Source organism: Calonectris borealis, chromosome 18, assembly GCF_964195595.1.
Source record: "Calonectris borealis chromosome 18, bCalBor7.hap1.2, whole genome shotgun sequence".
Classification (NCBI taxonomy): domain Eukaryota; kingdom Metazoa; phylum Chordata; class Aves; order Procellariiformes; family Procellariidae; genus Calonectris; species Calonectris borealis.
The window spans coordinates 10277800-10293302 of record NC_134329.1 but is presented as its reverse complement, the minus strand read 5'-3'; the positions used below and the strand labels follow the sequence as shown (position 1 = coordinate 10293302).

The following is a 15503-nucleotide window of genomic DNA, read 5'->3' as shown; positions in this document are numbered from 1 at the left end:
CAGCCTGGCAGGCAGCAAGGACCAAACTATGTATTCGTAGGCTTAACCCACCAATACTGCCTTCCCTGTTTTAGCCCCTTCTGTCCCTCTGGTGAATGGTTTTACTCCCTTTGTTCCCATCTCCCTGAACTACCTGAAATACTCATTCAGCCCAGCAAATTAAACCAGGTCCACGCATCACAGAAAACTTTCAGTTTATATGCATAAGTCTAGAATTAGGAAAAAAGCCTACTGAGCCAAGCAGAACCAGGGGGCTGGCGTGCAGGAAGGACACCTGACATCACACAGGAAGACAGCAGGCAGGTCAGACTGAGTCAATGCTCCCAGAGCTGGGAATCACCTTTTGCAAAGGGAGGAATACTGTGCTGATAAGCCTGCACTCCTGCACTCGTCTCCTTAGCAGCCTGTCACTAGGGAGATTAATAACTGGCTGCTTTCCCCAGTTCAAAGCAATCCTGAAAAAAAAGAGCTGGAGCAAGAGGCTGGCAAAGGAGATTTGACTCCTCCCCATAATGCACTCAAAGGGGAAAAATATTCCATATAACAGGCAAGGACTGGGGAAAAAAGATAACTGAGATCAGCACCTAAGCCATACATTAGGGGAAAGGGCTGCTTTCCCTCCTTCCTTTCCACCAAGGAAATTTCAATGGGAGGAAAACAAATAATGAAAAAAGCCATCAAAGCAAGCTGGTGATTCATTAAAATAAACAATGTATTATGCATTGAGAGCTGTCAATTAGGAGATGCAAACCGCACACTGTCCTGTCACCCTAGGGGAAGCACAAGCAAGGTGAGTGGGAGGAAAGGATAAGTAGAAAAGGAAAGATTTACAGTCATAAACAAAACCCAGCTATGACCCCAAGCTGAGTAGCTTGTAGGAAGGAGCAGCCATCACTAACCCACATGTAGTGGCTGGGAGCAGACTTGTGTCTCTGGATTACTATGCAGAGAGCAAACATACCTACTCTTTAGACACAGAGTAGTGTCAACTGGGGCATTGCTGCTTTGAAAAACGTGGGATATTGGTGCCAAATGACTGAAGAAAGTATCCACCATCAGATCCCCAGAGTGGAACGCAAACTCTGGGAAGCATCAGAAGCAAGTCCTTTTCTTCCCTGGGCTCAGTGCAAGCTGTGTGCAGTGAGGGAGAGCGCAAACGGTTCCCAGTCCCCTCCAGCACACCCACAGCCCTCCTCTTGGGTATGTCCTCTTCTTTCCCTCCCCACGTGGAGGGGGACACTGCAGGACCAGTGAGAGTGTGAACAGGCCTGCTGAGCCCCACCATGACAAGCCTCACCTTCCTGCTTTCTAAGATCTGACAAATACACCACTCCGAAAAGAGATCATCAGGATCATCCTCCTGAGCCTGCCCCTCTGCCTGGGCTCTGGCACCTCATTAGGATTCTGCATGACACTTTTCAAAGCCTGCATCCCTCATTGAGATGCTGACAGACAACAGAACACAAAATGCTCCCTCCCCTGCGAGAGGGCATTCTAGCCTGCGATTTCTGCTACGACTCAATCAGCATCTGCTTTAATGAGCCCATCTACTACCGCTGAGGCCCTGGTGACTGATGTCTGAGCTTCTACCTCAGCCTCCAATTGTTCAGCCCCTCCTCTTCTTCCGTCAGCTGCAGACTTCCTCAATTGACAAAATTGATAATGAGCAAGACTTGCAGGACAAAGTGCACCAAATTCCCAGCACTGCAGCTTCTAGCAAATCTTTGTCAGCTGAAAATCAGTTTAAAAGCAAGCATGTTTAGCTGACAGGATTTGGGAATACATCATGAAGGTTCATGGTATCTTAACAATCTCCTGGGCTTTGTAGGAGATGTTTTTGTACAGGGTGATTTGGATCACTTTTGATCAGCCACTGTCTATGGCATGCTGCCACAATTCCTCTTACACATATAATATCTGAGCTGCACCTCTCTTTTGTCCGATCTCCTACTGAAGCAAGTCCTTTTCTTCCCTGGGCTCAGTGCAAGCTGTGTGCAGTGAGGGAGAGCGCAAAGGGTTCTCTCTCTTAATACTTCTGTCAGTCCTGGCCTTTCCTCATCAGGAAGGACTGAACTGCTTTCTAATGAAATTACGAGGCAGATGAATAAAGCCCATTGAGGCATGCAGGACTTTACCGTTGTGTAGCTCTATGCCCTCCTTGCACAACCTCGCATGCAGGTAAAGGAACTGCACATCTTAGAACTTTCTGGGTGTAGTCCAGCTCCTAGCAGAGCTGAGAAGAGTTATATTACACCCTTAGGAGTCAATCACCTCCCTTAGCTTTCCCAACCCAGTCCATTTGTTTTGCTTCCTAGTCCCATTTACAACAGTCTTCTTTAGAAATGAGGATGCAAGAAATGAGTTTTATGGCGAGAACGAAGATTCTGGAAAACAGCTTTTCCTAATCTTTTATGATTTCTGATGTTTCCTCACCTTTTTCTCCTCCCAGGCTTCCTGTTTGGTTTCAATTTGCAGGTAAAATACAAATCCATTTACTGAATAGCAATATGCATCCCAGAAATTATGTATGACAAACATGATTATAACAATGCTAAGGACAAAACTCTAATCATACTTTTCCTCTGGGTTTTCAAACTGTTTTCCAAACAGAAAACAGAGAGGAGCTGTACCACATCCTTTAGAGAACAAGGACACTGCATAAACTGTATCTTAGCAACAAACAAATTAATAGCGTAACTTCCTAGTCCGCTCTACAGAAAAGGCACGACCAGTATTTAGAAACTGAGAAAATAACGAAAGCAGGAAGACTCACCTCCCCCTTCTTTACAGTCATGGACTGCCGACGAGGAGTGATCTCCTCATTGATGCTGGAGAGGAAGTTCTGCGAGATCCGCAGAGCATCCTGCAGGAGTGAATGATCAGGGTGGCTCACTGGAGTGTGCTTGAGCAAATCCTGACACCAGGAACATAAACAAAGAACAGAACCATGAGCAGCACTGGAAAGCAGAAGGGTCTGAGGGCCCCTAACTAGAGCTGTAGGACAAGATGCTCAAGATTAGAGCAAGGCTTTAACTCTAGAGGAAGAGCATAATACTCCGCACTTCTTGGTAACACCACTGAAGAGGTAGCAGGGTCCTACCTATGGACTCCCTCCCCTTAGTGTAAAGGGAAAAGGCTCTTATGCAGCATGACTCTTCTGCAGTTCTGCAGCTCCGTGGAAAATTTGAAGGGCAAAGAAAACAGGAAAGGGGCCTAAAGTTTGAAAACTACCATTTAGATACTTACATGCAGGACAAGTGTGCTGCGAGTCACTCGATCCACTGGCTTGTATAATAGAGCTGTGAAAAAAAAGCAGCAGGAACATAAGGAAGAGGTACCTAAATACAGCCCCTACAGAGCAACTTGTCCAATGCAAACTGAATGTACAGGCACAGGTTTATGAACCAATGAGCTACTGGAAAATTCCCTTCTTTAAGGTTAATGTGCTGCACAGCCAATAAAACACACAGAGGAAATAAACATGCTCCACAGCAAACAGATGCCCACTTGTGAGCACACCCTGCCAGACACTGGATGAGGAGCACACAAGGTAGTACAGAACAACTGCACGCAGCATGGCACACTTCCGACAATTCCCTGGCAACCTGCCTGGTGCCACAAGTCAGAATCGGGCCTTGCACTCTCAAAGATGCCAAGGAGGTCCCTGAAAGGTTGGCAGTGCATCCCTCCTTCTGGAGTTCAGCAAGACATGTTGAGTGCTTCCAAATCCTGATAATAGGCCAAAACAGGAAGGGGATTGGCTTTTTTATTAGCGAGTATGGAAGTTTCTTGTAACATGGGTTGTCTTCTACTTACGTGCATAGAGACAAGCACCACGGAACCTGATCTTGACCAGGCTCTCTAGATGCTACCATAGGGCAAAAACCATGTAACTGTAACTGCTAGGATTGAGTTTGTGCTATCACTGGGTGGCAGACGTTCTCTTAAAATCACAGCAGTCCTTTGGTTGGCCTGGTTTTGCCCAAAGGGACTGATGAGGTTTTAAGCTGGGCTGGGGCTTCCCCATGGGTGCATGCAGCTTACTATGGATGAGGTCTGCTACTTAGCAAAAGGGAACTGATTTCCCAGGTAGAGCCAGCAGAGACTCCATAACCTTCCAGCATTTAAAAAGAAAAAGGGAGAGTGGAGGTTTGGCAACAGCCTCCACACAATCCTGACAAACCACAGTCTCCTCTGCATGGATCACTCACTTTCCAAGGAATTTTTCGTCGTCTGATCTTTAGATTCCTTTGTGCTTCTAGCCTTTAGATTCTGAAAGAAAAAGAAAACCCATGTAGCAGACAGTCAATCACCTTGAAATATCACATGGGAATGTAAGAGACTATCTGCTCCTCCAAGGGAGGGCCTAAATGTGAATGGAGGACAGCTCTATCACAGTTCAAGTCAGTGAAGGAAAAATCTGCTTCCCTTCTTGATAAATCCACCATTGCCATATCACAGGCACGCACACATCTCAAATATTAAGTAATTTTCTTAGGAGTGCATGTCAATAGAGATGCAGCAAAGCAGGGAACCACCTATAGCGACAGGGATGGTGGACTTTTTAAATCACCTGCAGGAGAAAGACATGTCCATAAGGATGCAGCCTTGTCACAGCATGTGTACACCACCAATAAATAAAGTACAGGATTGGGATTCAGTACCCCCAGGTTACACTTCCTTATACTTCCTTAGACAAGTCAGCTCTCTTTCGTGGCGGAAAAGGAACAATGCCTGTGACTCTTGTTTTTGCACATGGACTGTGAAGCTACATGCATTAATGTGCTGAGCTCTGAAATCCTCACCAGGGCACAAATGCAAAAGTATCATCACCATAATTCCAAATACAGTAGATACTAGCATGGTTTCAGAATTATCCTTCAGAAAACAGCAAAACTGAGGGATCACATTTGCACAGAGCCCAGGACCCTGGGGCCTTAATCTCTATTCTGTCTTCTAGGGACTACCATAATACTATCTATACATATTACTGTTAATAAATTGGAAAGTCCATGAAATGCATTTCAGTACTGAAAGAAAAGTAAGCACAAGGGAAGCTACTTTACTATGAAAGGACCAGCACCTGATGGAAACCCTCAGGAAAGGAGAGAATAGAAGACATTTGCGCTCTGGTGAGTAGTACAGCAGGTCCCAAAAGGCAAGCCTTGCTTCCCTCACTTCACAGAGGGAACATGTTGTATTTTACCTCTTTATCATAAAAATCTAAAGGGACATGTCATATTGAATGTACTTAGGATTTCTTTCAGAGCAATAAATGCCCCCAGTATTATTCAGCTCTAATTGTTTATCTGCTTGTTTTTAAGGACACAGATGAGACATTCATGTTTTCTTCGCAACTGAGTTCTTCAAGATATAATCACCACAATAAAAAGAACCAATGAGACCACGCACTGCAGGCAAAGCTGGTGGCCTGGGAAGCCTGAAAAAGTATTCAAAATGCTTTGACACAAGGTACTTCTCCTAAAGAGAGGAAATCAGAGCAGCCCAATGAATAATATTATAGATTACGGTTGACATGTTTGCCTTTTTAAACAGAGAGCTACCCTCTCCTCCTCTCCACGCCAGTGAAGCCCACAATTCCACTGACAGCCATAATGCAAGCCATTAAGGATGGCTTTTTTCACCACATCATCATTAGCAATAGAAACATTTGAGAAACTCAAATACAGCTTTCGCTTCTAGAAACGCATGAAGGTGGCACAGAGCTGAGAAGTTCGAAGCAATGCCGGTTTCTACAAGATTCCCTGGGTGGGGACAGCACATAAAGGCTGTCTGTGTGATAACCTCTATTAGCCCAAAGTATAAATCGCTGTAAGAACATGCGCTGAAGCAGTGAGTCTACGGGAGCTCACAACTCCTCCAGAAGTCAGGGCTGCGAAGATACTTGGAGGATAGACAGGAGTGACATCGCAGGGTATTAGTCAGATTCAGACGGCTCGTGTGTCTGACATTACCTCAGAGATTTCAGCAAACTGAGCATTGGCTTGGCAGCATTTCTCTGCTGTCTCCATAGCAACTTCATAGTTATCCACAAAGGCCCGGTACACTCCCAGCTGGCTGGCCTGCAGGAAGCAAAACAAAATAAAATAAACGCTGGGGAAGAAGACAGTTTGGGATGGCCAGCCTCAGTATCTAATGATCAGGTCATGTTCCTTCATGCCAAAGAATCGCAGGGAATGCTGAGCAGGCCCAGAAAAACATCTCTGACCTCTCAGCTTTGCTTAACCAGCCCAGGTGCTCCCATGCACCCAGTTACATCTATGCTGAACAAGTTCACTTGTGATGGATGTGGAAGCCTGCAAGAATGACACATACTTATTACTGCCATCTATTTTTCCCTTCTGAACTGCCAGATTAGTATCTATTAATATTTTAGCTCATTGATGTAACTGGAGCTGCTGGCTATTTGCCACAAAATATGAATCAGACAGGAATGATTCAGCCCAACAGCACAAATGTGACCCCAGTAAGCTACTTGTTGGCTTTTGCAAGATGGACACACTAAATCAAACCCAGATATTAACCCATATCTGCAGTGAACATCGTTATAAGGGCAGCAGAGTGCTGAAAATACAGAAGAGAGATCCAGAGCACAACCTATTTGGAAGGCAGTAACTGCAGCACTAGGTGACAGAAAATGGCAGTTTTTCCAGCAGAAGAAATATGCAGTTGGTCCAGAAGAAGATGGAGCAGGCCTCAGCGTGCAGTAATAAGCCATTATTATCACTGAGTCTTAGCACTGATGCCGTTTGCTGACTTAGGAATTGCAGCCATATTCATGCCAGAGAACATAAGATTCAGCTCGGGAAATCCCTGGGTAGCTTCCAAGCTTGTCTGAATTGCAGAGCTGGTTTTGTATTGCAGAGCTGCACAGGCTGTGCTGTAAACAGCAGCTTGAACATGCTTGCAAGTGCATGGTCAGTAATGAGCCAACAGGTGGAGTGCTGTAAAGGGCTCCATTAAAGAGAAATTTGTTATCGGAAGAGCTTGCACTTACCTTATTATTTCTGCAACTTCCCTGACACTTCTGCCCAAGACGTGCAACAGGCAGAGCAGTTAACTTTCCCACAGACAGTGCTCTTTTCCTCTCCTGCTCTGTCATAATCATTGTGTTCCCCATTCTCTATGGAGCTTTGTGCAAGAGATGATGGAAAAGAAAAAGCCACTCTCAGGAGAACATTCCCTGCACAAATTTCTTTAGCTAACAGAGGCTAAGAAACAGTGAGCTATTTCCTAGGGCACATTTTACTGAAAGATTAGGAACCACTCTCAACCCTTATACAAAATAACACGGTTATTACTGAAGCTGAAGGAAACTGTGCTCACTTATGCCAGGGATGACCTGGCCCCAGCAGTGTGAAGAGAATAAAATCTGTATTGCACAATTCTGTGAAGAAGCTGCTGTCAGAGTTATTGATCATTTGCAGGGCTTATGATATTTAGGTTTGGATGATGCCAGCTAACATGGCAGAGCTTTAAAGTTTCTCCATTCCTGTGTGGTTCTTTCATTTCCTGCTACTCCTGAAGAGTCTTTCTAAGCTTTTGTTTTCCTCCTCTAAACATGCCGTCATGAAAACATCTTTTTCATTAAAAACTGAGCTTCCAATCAAAGCAATAATGCTCACACATAGTTTTCATGCTGGTTTTAAGTTTTCTCTTTTTCAATTTAAAAGAACACACTGAAAATTAAACATGCTTTGATAGAAATAATTAGCTTTTGGTTAAAATTTTTTCCATTCCTGAAAACCACCAGTGATAATATTTGCTAAATATTTCTTCATTTCTAAAAACAGTTCTAAAGTGTTTCCTTTTTAGTTATAAAAATACGTACAAATATTCTCCAAAACCGAGAAGAATATTTCACTCCCACATGCCTAGCGTCTTTTATTTTTTCTTTTCCTTAGTTTCAACAGGAAAAAGGTGGAATAACAGTCACTGATGTTGCAAATGGATCGTACTTTGTGCCAGGCCACATGAAATTCTAAAACTCCTTGCATGCACTATCTGTAAGTTCAATCTACGGTGCTTTGTTTTGCGTGATATTAAAGAAAATTAATGTCCCCAGGGACCTCAGGATAATAACAAGGATTCCAGTGTTTATCATCAGATTGCATGACATGACCACAAGTAAACAGTCTGCTCCAAAAGATATGATGTACATCCTGTATAGATGTCTTGTAATTCCTGATGTTCTTGCCATCTTTCTCATCTAGCTGCTTCTCGCTGCCTGCCAAGAATTATTAGCTTTATCTCATCCAGCAAAGAGTTCGCAATTCCCACTGTACCAAATACTGTACCAAACCACCAGAAACTGAAATTGCTAAGCTAGCTCAAAGCTTCCTGCACTAGGGCTATTTGCTCCTTTGCTTCCAATACTAATCCAACAAAATCAACAATTCTGTTATAAATGCACAGAAATCAGGGGAACATAAATAGAGTGCCAGAAGGGCTTAACTCCTGGATCTGTGATCACCACCAGCAAGAAATGGTCTTAAACAAAGGCCTAAGTAGCTGCACGAGTGAGTCAAAGCTTGCTCAACAGCCAGCAGTGGTAAAGAATTAGGTCTTCTTCAATTAGTGCTATCTTCATTGCTGCACTACACTTTCAATACAGTTTGTGAGGCTTCCACTTTCAGAAGCCTTCTATATCTTTGCTTCAGCAACCAGCAGCAGGTGGCTTTGTCTTCTTAAACCAGTTGCTGAAATTGCATACCATGAACTACTCACTAAGACACCAACTTGACCCCTCCTGGCTAAAACATGCTGGCAGTGAAAAGCAGATTCCCATGTTTTGATCTTGAGCTGCTGGCGTGCATGGAAAACATCATCTTCCAGGCCCATCTCCCCCCTGCTCTGTAGGGGATGGGACTGGTGCTGAGCTACACAGCTGCTAACAATTGAGTGACCCTGGTAAAGCGCACTCCCCATCCAATAAACCCCTCACTGGAATGTCACTCCTACACTGAGAATCAGAGGCACCTCAGGAATGCAGAGATTCTCTTCTTTTCTAAAAAAGAAAAACCAGCTCCTTTAATCCTTTGCTCTCTGCACATGCTAGGGGAGAGGCTAAAGGGGCCAAAGGAATCTCCTTGAATGCAAACGATTTGTCACCTGGCTCAGAAACTCAGCAATTTTAATTCAGCCTCAGGAATATGCTGTATATATCTTTGTCCTGTTCTGCACTCAGAGAATTTTGTTTAGGTTGCTTGGAGATTCTCAGCAACAGGTTGGCTGCATCAGCATAGCAGCAAGAGGAATATTGGGGCCAGGATGGTGGTAGAAAAGCAAAGCCAAAGGTGATGACCATAGAAAATCAGCACAAGATAGAGCAAAGCACCACAGAGAGAAGGAAATATGTGTGAGAGAGCTCAGCAATAATGAGAAACACTTCGCTGTTAAGTAAAAGTACCCTTTTTAACACTGCCATTCTTCCATCTTCCTCGAAAGCAAATGGTTTGATGACACTGCAGACACCCGGAGATTCAACATTTCTGTGAAATTGTATTTGTATTAGTAGCATAGCTTGCTGGAGTCTTTAATCAAAGGCAATGAAACAGCCACTTTTGCTATAGGTCCTTAACTGCAGTGAGGCAAAGCTAGAAGCCTCTCATCTAATCCTTCTATGGGCTCTCATCCCTTTGGTCTATGCACAGTCACCAAAGGGAATTGCACCAGTACCTGTGAGATGAATGAGAGGTAACAGAAGCTTTGGTGATGGTAGCTGACTCACCAACTTTTGGAAGAGGTCCCCTACACGTTGCTGGTGACTCCACTGCTGCACTCGGGGAAAGAGCCCATCATAGAATTCTTTGTGGATCTCGTAGAGCTCAGGCACTTTGAAGAATATTGTCTCAATCTGCTGACTAGTCAGCACAGGCTGAGAGGTGGTGGCAGCTGCTTTCAAAGGCTTCATAGGCTGAAATGAGGAATAAAGGAAATCGTTATCATGCAAACCAAGTACATTCACCCTTGCCACATTACAACACATCCCTCCACAGAGTTATTTTTCATCCTATTAATAAGTGATATTTGCATTCACACAACTCCTGAAAGTTAGACATCAACAAATTTTCTCATGGGGATCAGCGACCCCTGGTAGGTGGATTTTCCCAGGATATTAATGGTGCGATTAAAATCCCTTTGCACTCCATTTCCTTAACCTCTGTCCAGCTATACAGCAATGTGTCTAATAAACAGCACAGCACTGAAAGACAGGGCTCCTGGATACTACCACATTAATAACTCCCTGGTTGTGCTATATCCAGCCCTTTCTTTAAGCCAGGTACCCTTTGCACCCAGCAACTTGTAGCCACGATATGTGAAGTTCTGGGAAACTTTGGATGGAAGCAGCAGTGAAAATTCAAGTACTGGTATTTGAAATGGTATCTGCCACCAGCACTTACCAGCAGCAGAGCCTCCAAGTGGCTCAGGTAGGTTTCCTCACTGGCTAGGATTCCTGACAGGACCCATTTTCTCATCTCCAGGCCTTTCTCCAGGTCTGGCTCACTCTACAAAGAAGTTGTTAAGGAGAAAAAACAAAAAAGAAAAAAACAAAGAAGAAAAAAAAAGGGGTGGGGGAGAAAGAAAAAAACAAGAATGAGGATGGAGAGTAAAAGGTATCATTTAGCTGACCACAGCATACTTGGTTTTTTTGTTTACTTTCAGACTAAAAAAAATCAACCAAACAAAAAACCCACCTGTGCTCATTGTCCTGTTTCTAGAAACATGCAAACATAAAACATGAAAGAAATTTTTATTTACCAGCAACTGATGTCACTTAGATTATTTACAGGTGTTAGCTTTAGTCATCCAACTTTGGTACCTCGATTAGGTATGTGGACTTCTTCACAAAATTCAAAACACAAAACTTAAAAATTCAGAATTTATCCTACTAAACAAATCTTAGGGACCCTTGGTTATGTGCAATTCACTCCCTCCTCCCACGAGAGTTCTCTATGATCTTACTCCAAAACCATGTTTCTCTCTGCAGACAGGATTGCTTCCCCTGCATCTACACAGATGCACATGAATATACAGCAGTTACAGCCTGACACTGCTGTTAAGATGGCTGTTCTTTCTCCCACTCTCTACTATTCACTAAATTATTTTTCAGTGCCAGTTTGCACAATGTCTATTTTTAGTTAGAGGACGGAATAATCGGCACTGCTTGGAATGCACATGCATTGGGATTCCACGAAGGAGTTCTTAACCAAAACAACTGAAGAAAGAGAGAAAAAAAATAAAAACATTCATGGGCAAATGCACACATCAAGGGAAGACTAACATCAAGTGTTAGGAGAAGCAGTAATCCTTTCTGTTGAATTTCAACTATCCTTCCTCTCAAAACTGCTACCTGAAAAATGTTTAACCTGATAAAGTGAAATTGAATATTTCCATAAACACTGAAGAAAATGTAGCCAAACAATGAAGGTTATAAATAATGAAAAACACCCCCTTTTAAAGAATCTTATTTCCAGTTCTTTTTATTTCTGTCATTCACAGAAATGGCTTTTTACAATTCTTGCCATGTTTTTATGTTGTTAAATATCTCTGAGAATCAAGTCAGTAGTTGGATCTGAAAGGGTAGATACTTTTCAAGGGCTTTGGGTAGGTTGTTTGGGGCTCCATCCTACTCCTGTTAATAACCAGAGGAATCTTCAGCTATTGATTTCAGCAGCAGGAGGACTGGCTGAACATAAAGCCCTTCTATAGCTGACAAAAAAAGCTCCATTTAGTTTAGGGTCCTATGCTTTGAACCCTGCAGGTGTTTATATGAGGCTCATTATGGAGAGAAGGTATTTTGGCTATAGGTAAGCTTACAGTAACGATCACATTCTGAGTGTCACTTTGAGCCTACGCACCACATGAAGAAAGAAACGGATCCTCACGCTCCCAGATATTTCTGGATTCAGTCTCATCAATAACCATCCTGATTTCTGAACGCTTTCATTAAATTTCAGAAGCTATTTTCTAGGCTAAAAGACCTTGCAGCAAATACTTTACAAAAATTTTGTGAGGTGTCAAATACCACCATCACCTCTTCAATAAAAGTAGCAGACAGAAGCTGTTCTAAGGAAATGAGTAAAATTTACACGCACATCAGGTACTACATGGAAAGAAGAACTTGTCTTTGCATCCCACCCTTCAGTGAGGTTCAGTAAGAACCACAGTGCCTTTTCAAATCTTGAAAGGGCATCTCAAAGAAGCTAGGAATTTGTAATTCAACAGTCGTGTTCAGAAGATTTCAGAAAAACACCAGACAAACTTCATAGTAAAATGAATGCTGCAACAGATTCTGTGCTCTACAAGCACCCCTGTGACTGCCTGTTACAGCTCAGTCAGAAATGTGCAACAACACTATGACCATTCCTTATGATTTCTGTACCAGTAGTGCCTGGAGGTCCACCTCATGGGCCATTTTGTAAGGCTTGGTATGTACACATAACCAACACAGACAGCCCCAAGATGTTCAGCAAAGATTGCATTCATCCAAAGAGGCAGGGATGTAGCTGTTTGCGTGAAGCTTCCAGCAGCCCTGGTGCAAGAAAAACACAATACTTCTTGGTTTCCAAAGATTTCTTACAACACTTACAAAAGAAAAATGCAGCTTCACAAAGAAGCATTGAGAAAAACTAACAGTGCTCCAAAGTCCCCACTGCTGAGGATGAGGTAACTGGTCAATATTGACACAGCACTATAATTATCTTTAGCAGGTTTTCTTGGAGGAGGCGAGGATTTAAAAACTAGCTGGGTATGTTTGTAACATCTGTAAAGAGCAGCACACAATGACAAATTATTTAAATTATTCAAACTTCCCCATCACGACAGTGGCACAACAGTTTTCCTTATAGCGCTGAGAACAGTTTTCCTCTTCACAAATAAAAGCTTTAATTTACAAGCCAGTTCTTGCTGGGCACTGTCAGCTGACAGAGACAGCATTTTCTGCCTGAATGTTAATTTACTCTCTTTGAAAGAGATGTGCTTTCAGAGAGACAAACACATCCCAGGACACACTAGAGGCCTTCCTTCCTGGTCATTACCTCAAAGTCACTTTGCAAAGTCTACGGTATTGTCCTAACCCTTTTTAATAGGAGCATTTTCCAAGCGTGATGCTTGCAAAACTCTAGCCTCAGATGCAGCCAGACAGGGCAGGGCCTGGCTGCTTTAAGCTACAGTACAGCAGTTGCTGAAGAAACCCTTAGGAGAGTTTATCCAACAATCACATAGCACATTACAAGGTTTCCAATGCACTACCTCAAATTTACATACAGATTCCTCATACGTGAAAAGATGACCTCCTGCTGTTCCTGCTGTGGCAGGGATCAATACGACACCATGGCGCTGCTGCCTGCATTGTGCTGCCACTCTGTATTTCCTCCTGAGAGCCAGCGCCCTGACATGAGTCTCCTGCTGAGAGAGGCCTTTTTTGACAATGTCCTCTGGTGCTGCACTGAGCAGCAGCTCTTGCTGCTAGATAAACGTCTGGAAAACAGCCCCTGTGCTTCTTCAGCCCCAGGGTGCTTTTTAAGTCACACTTGTTATGAAACTTACTCCAGGACAGAGAAATTCATTGGGAGCTGGTGCCAACGTCAGGAAGAAGAGGAGCAAGTTTGTTATTTGGTATTACAACATTCCTCACTCACAGAATTGGAAACAGGCTCACCTGCTCACCCAAAACAAGACACAGCAATTAGCAGGCAGAGATACTGTGAGACTGTCCTTCCACTCTCCCTTTGCAGCACGCCAAGATGTGATGCACCCAGTGCCAAGGGCATTTTCTGCTTTGCCCATATCTGACAAAAAAGCGAAACAAAAAGCAATGCTGTGACCACAACAGCCTCACTGACTGCTCTGTTTCTGTACTCCAGGCAGAAAGGGAGTTAAGAGAGGGAACATCCTGGGCGTAGGTATCAAGCTCCCCACCAGTTCAGGGAGTCCTGCCAAGGCTGAGGACTCCTTTCCCCAACCCTGGCAAGAAGGAAGCAGTCAGAAATCTTTAAGCTGCTTGTGGCAAGGGGAGGAGCTGGTACCACACTACCAGGCCGCATTAGCTAGGGGAAAATACACCTATTAACCAAAGTGCAGATGGGATGTTCCCAGCAGCATGTGGGAGCAGCCTGTATTGGCAAACTCTAACCACTCAGCAGGGAGTGCCAGGTGGTCAGCAGTCCATCCCATGCTTCCTGCCCAGCTTGGTTAGCCCATTTTTTTAATTGTACAAGTCTGACTAGTATTTCGTGTTCTGACTCTGTCCCTACCTTCCTGATGCCAGCATCCATTTCTAGCCTTTCTCCATTGCCCCTCCATCTTTTGGCTACCTCTCTACCCACACGTTTCAGAATGAATCTATCTTACAAGACTATCACGGGGCAGCAGCCAGAGCATTCCTGTCTGTCTGCCATGGAAGCTATGAGGACTCAACACCCAGCCAGTTCTGAACAAGCAAGCAAGAAATCAGTGGTCTGCTCCCACTCCTCATGAACTACGTTTAAAAAAAGAAAAGAAAACAAAAAGCAAGGTAGAAAGCAGTATAAAGGAAGTTCAACACGTATCTCATGCCTATAAGGTTCTGGTGTTTTCTTCTCAACTGAATGGTGCTTCTAGCTCTTCCAAAGACTTAAAAACCAAAAGATTGAGTCACAGTCATAAATGCCATCTTGCGACCTGAACCAAGGCCAGTCAGAGTGATTAGAAGCACTGAAGATATTAGAGAGCGTGCATACGCTGGCCCTGAGCCATGACTGTTTTGAATGTGTTTACAGCGTGTCAGCCTAAGTACTTTAGTTTACTAACCAGGTTGGCATTGCATGTTGTATTCAATTACTGCAAGACTGAGATTCACCAGCTCCAAGGATTAGACAGATTCAGCTCTTCCTGTCTCTGTTTAAAGAACTCGGGGCTTTCTGGTTGTTGTTTAAATTAATAGCAGTAATTGTTTTCTTGCAAATGTTAGAAGAATGCAGATTAAGAATCTAGAAACCACAACGTGTAAGACTTTGCAAAGTGGTTGCTGCCAGCACGGCTCTGTAAAGAGAATCAATGATTCAAAGTGGGTGTATAAAAGGCACTTTAACTCTCAGACCTTCCTTTGGTACAGCATGTTCATATGCTGTGCAATGAATGTGTTCAAAGGAGAGGTTTCCCGTAAGGATAGCCCTGAATTTCATAGAGAAGCTAACAGACTACAAAAGAGAAAAACTATTCATTTCAATTTTTAAAGTGTAAATATCTTTGAAAGCTTCTGCTAAACAGGCTGGAGGTGTCTCATTGTTTTGGTGATATTAAACAGGGCAAATTCTGTAATCAAGCCAATCATGCTCCATGCAGGGAGGGGAAGGAGCAGGGAGAGGAGCCAACATTATTTATAACATCAGTACTGGTGTGCCAGCTCTCCTCAGGAAGGGCTGTACATCCAGGCAGAGCCCTTAAGGAGCAAAGAGTTGGAGAATAAAAAGGAAAAGTTGCATCTGTTGGGGGTGGTG

At 43.6% G+C, this 15503-nt stretch overlaps 1 protein-coding gene across 1 annotated transcript in view; it reads right to left on the bottom strand.

Annotated features, from left to right (window-relative positions):
- BCR (BCR activator of RhoGEF and GTPase) overlaps positions 1-15503 on the bottom strand; it is a 109984-nt gene that overhangs the window by 28628 nt on the left and 65853 nt on the right. Inside the window, exons 3-8 of the mRNA XM_075167860.1 lie at positions 10425-10529; positions 9752-9937; positions 5976-6083; positions 4212-4272; positions 3247-3299; positions 2774-2914 (exon numbers count right to left, since the gene is read on the bottom strand). Coding sequence (XP_075023961.1) covers positions 2774-2914; positions 3247-3299; positions 4212-4272; positions 5976-6083; positions 9752-9937; positions 10425-10529 — 654 coding nt within the window. The remainder of the gene's footprint in view (positions 1-2773; positions 2915-3246; positions 3300-4211; positions 4273-5975; positions 6084-9751; positions 9938-10424; positions 10530-15503) is intronic.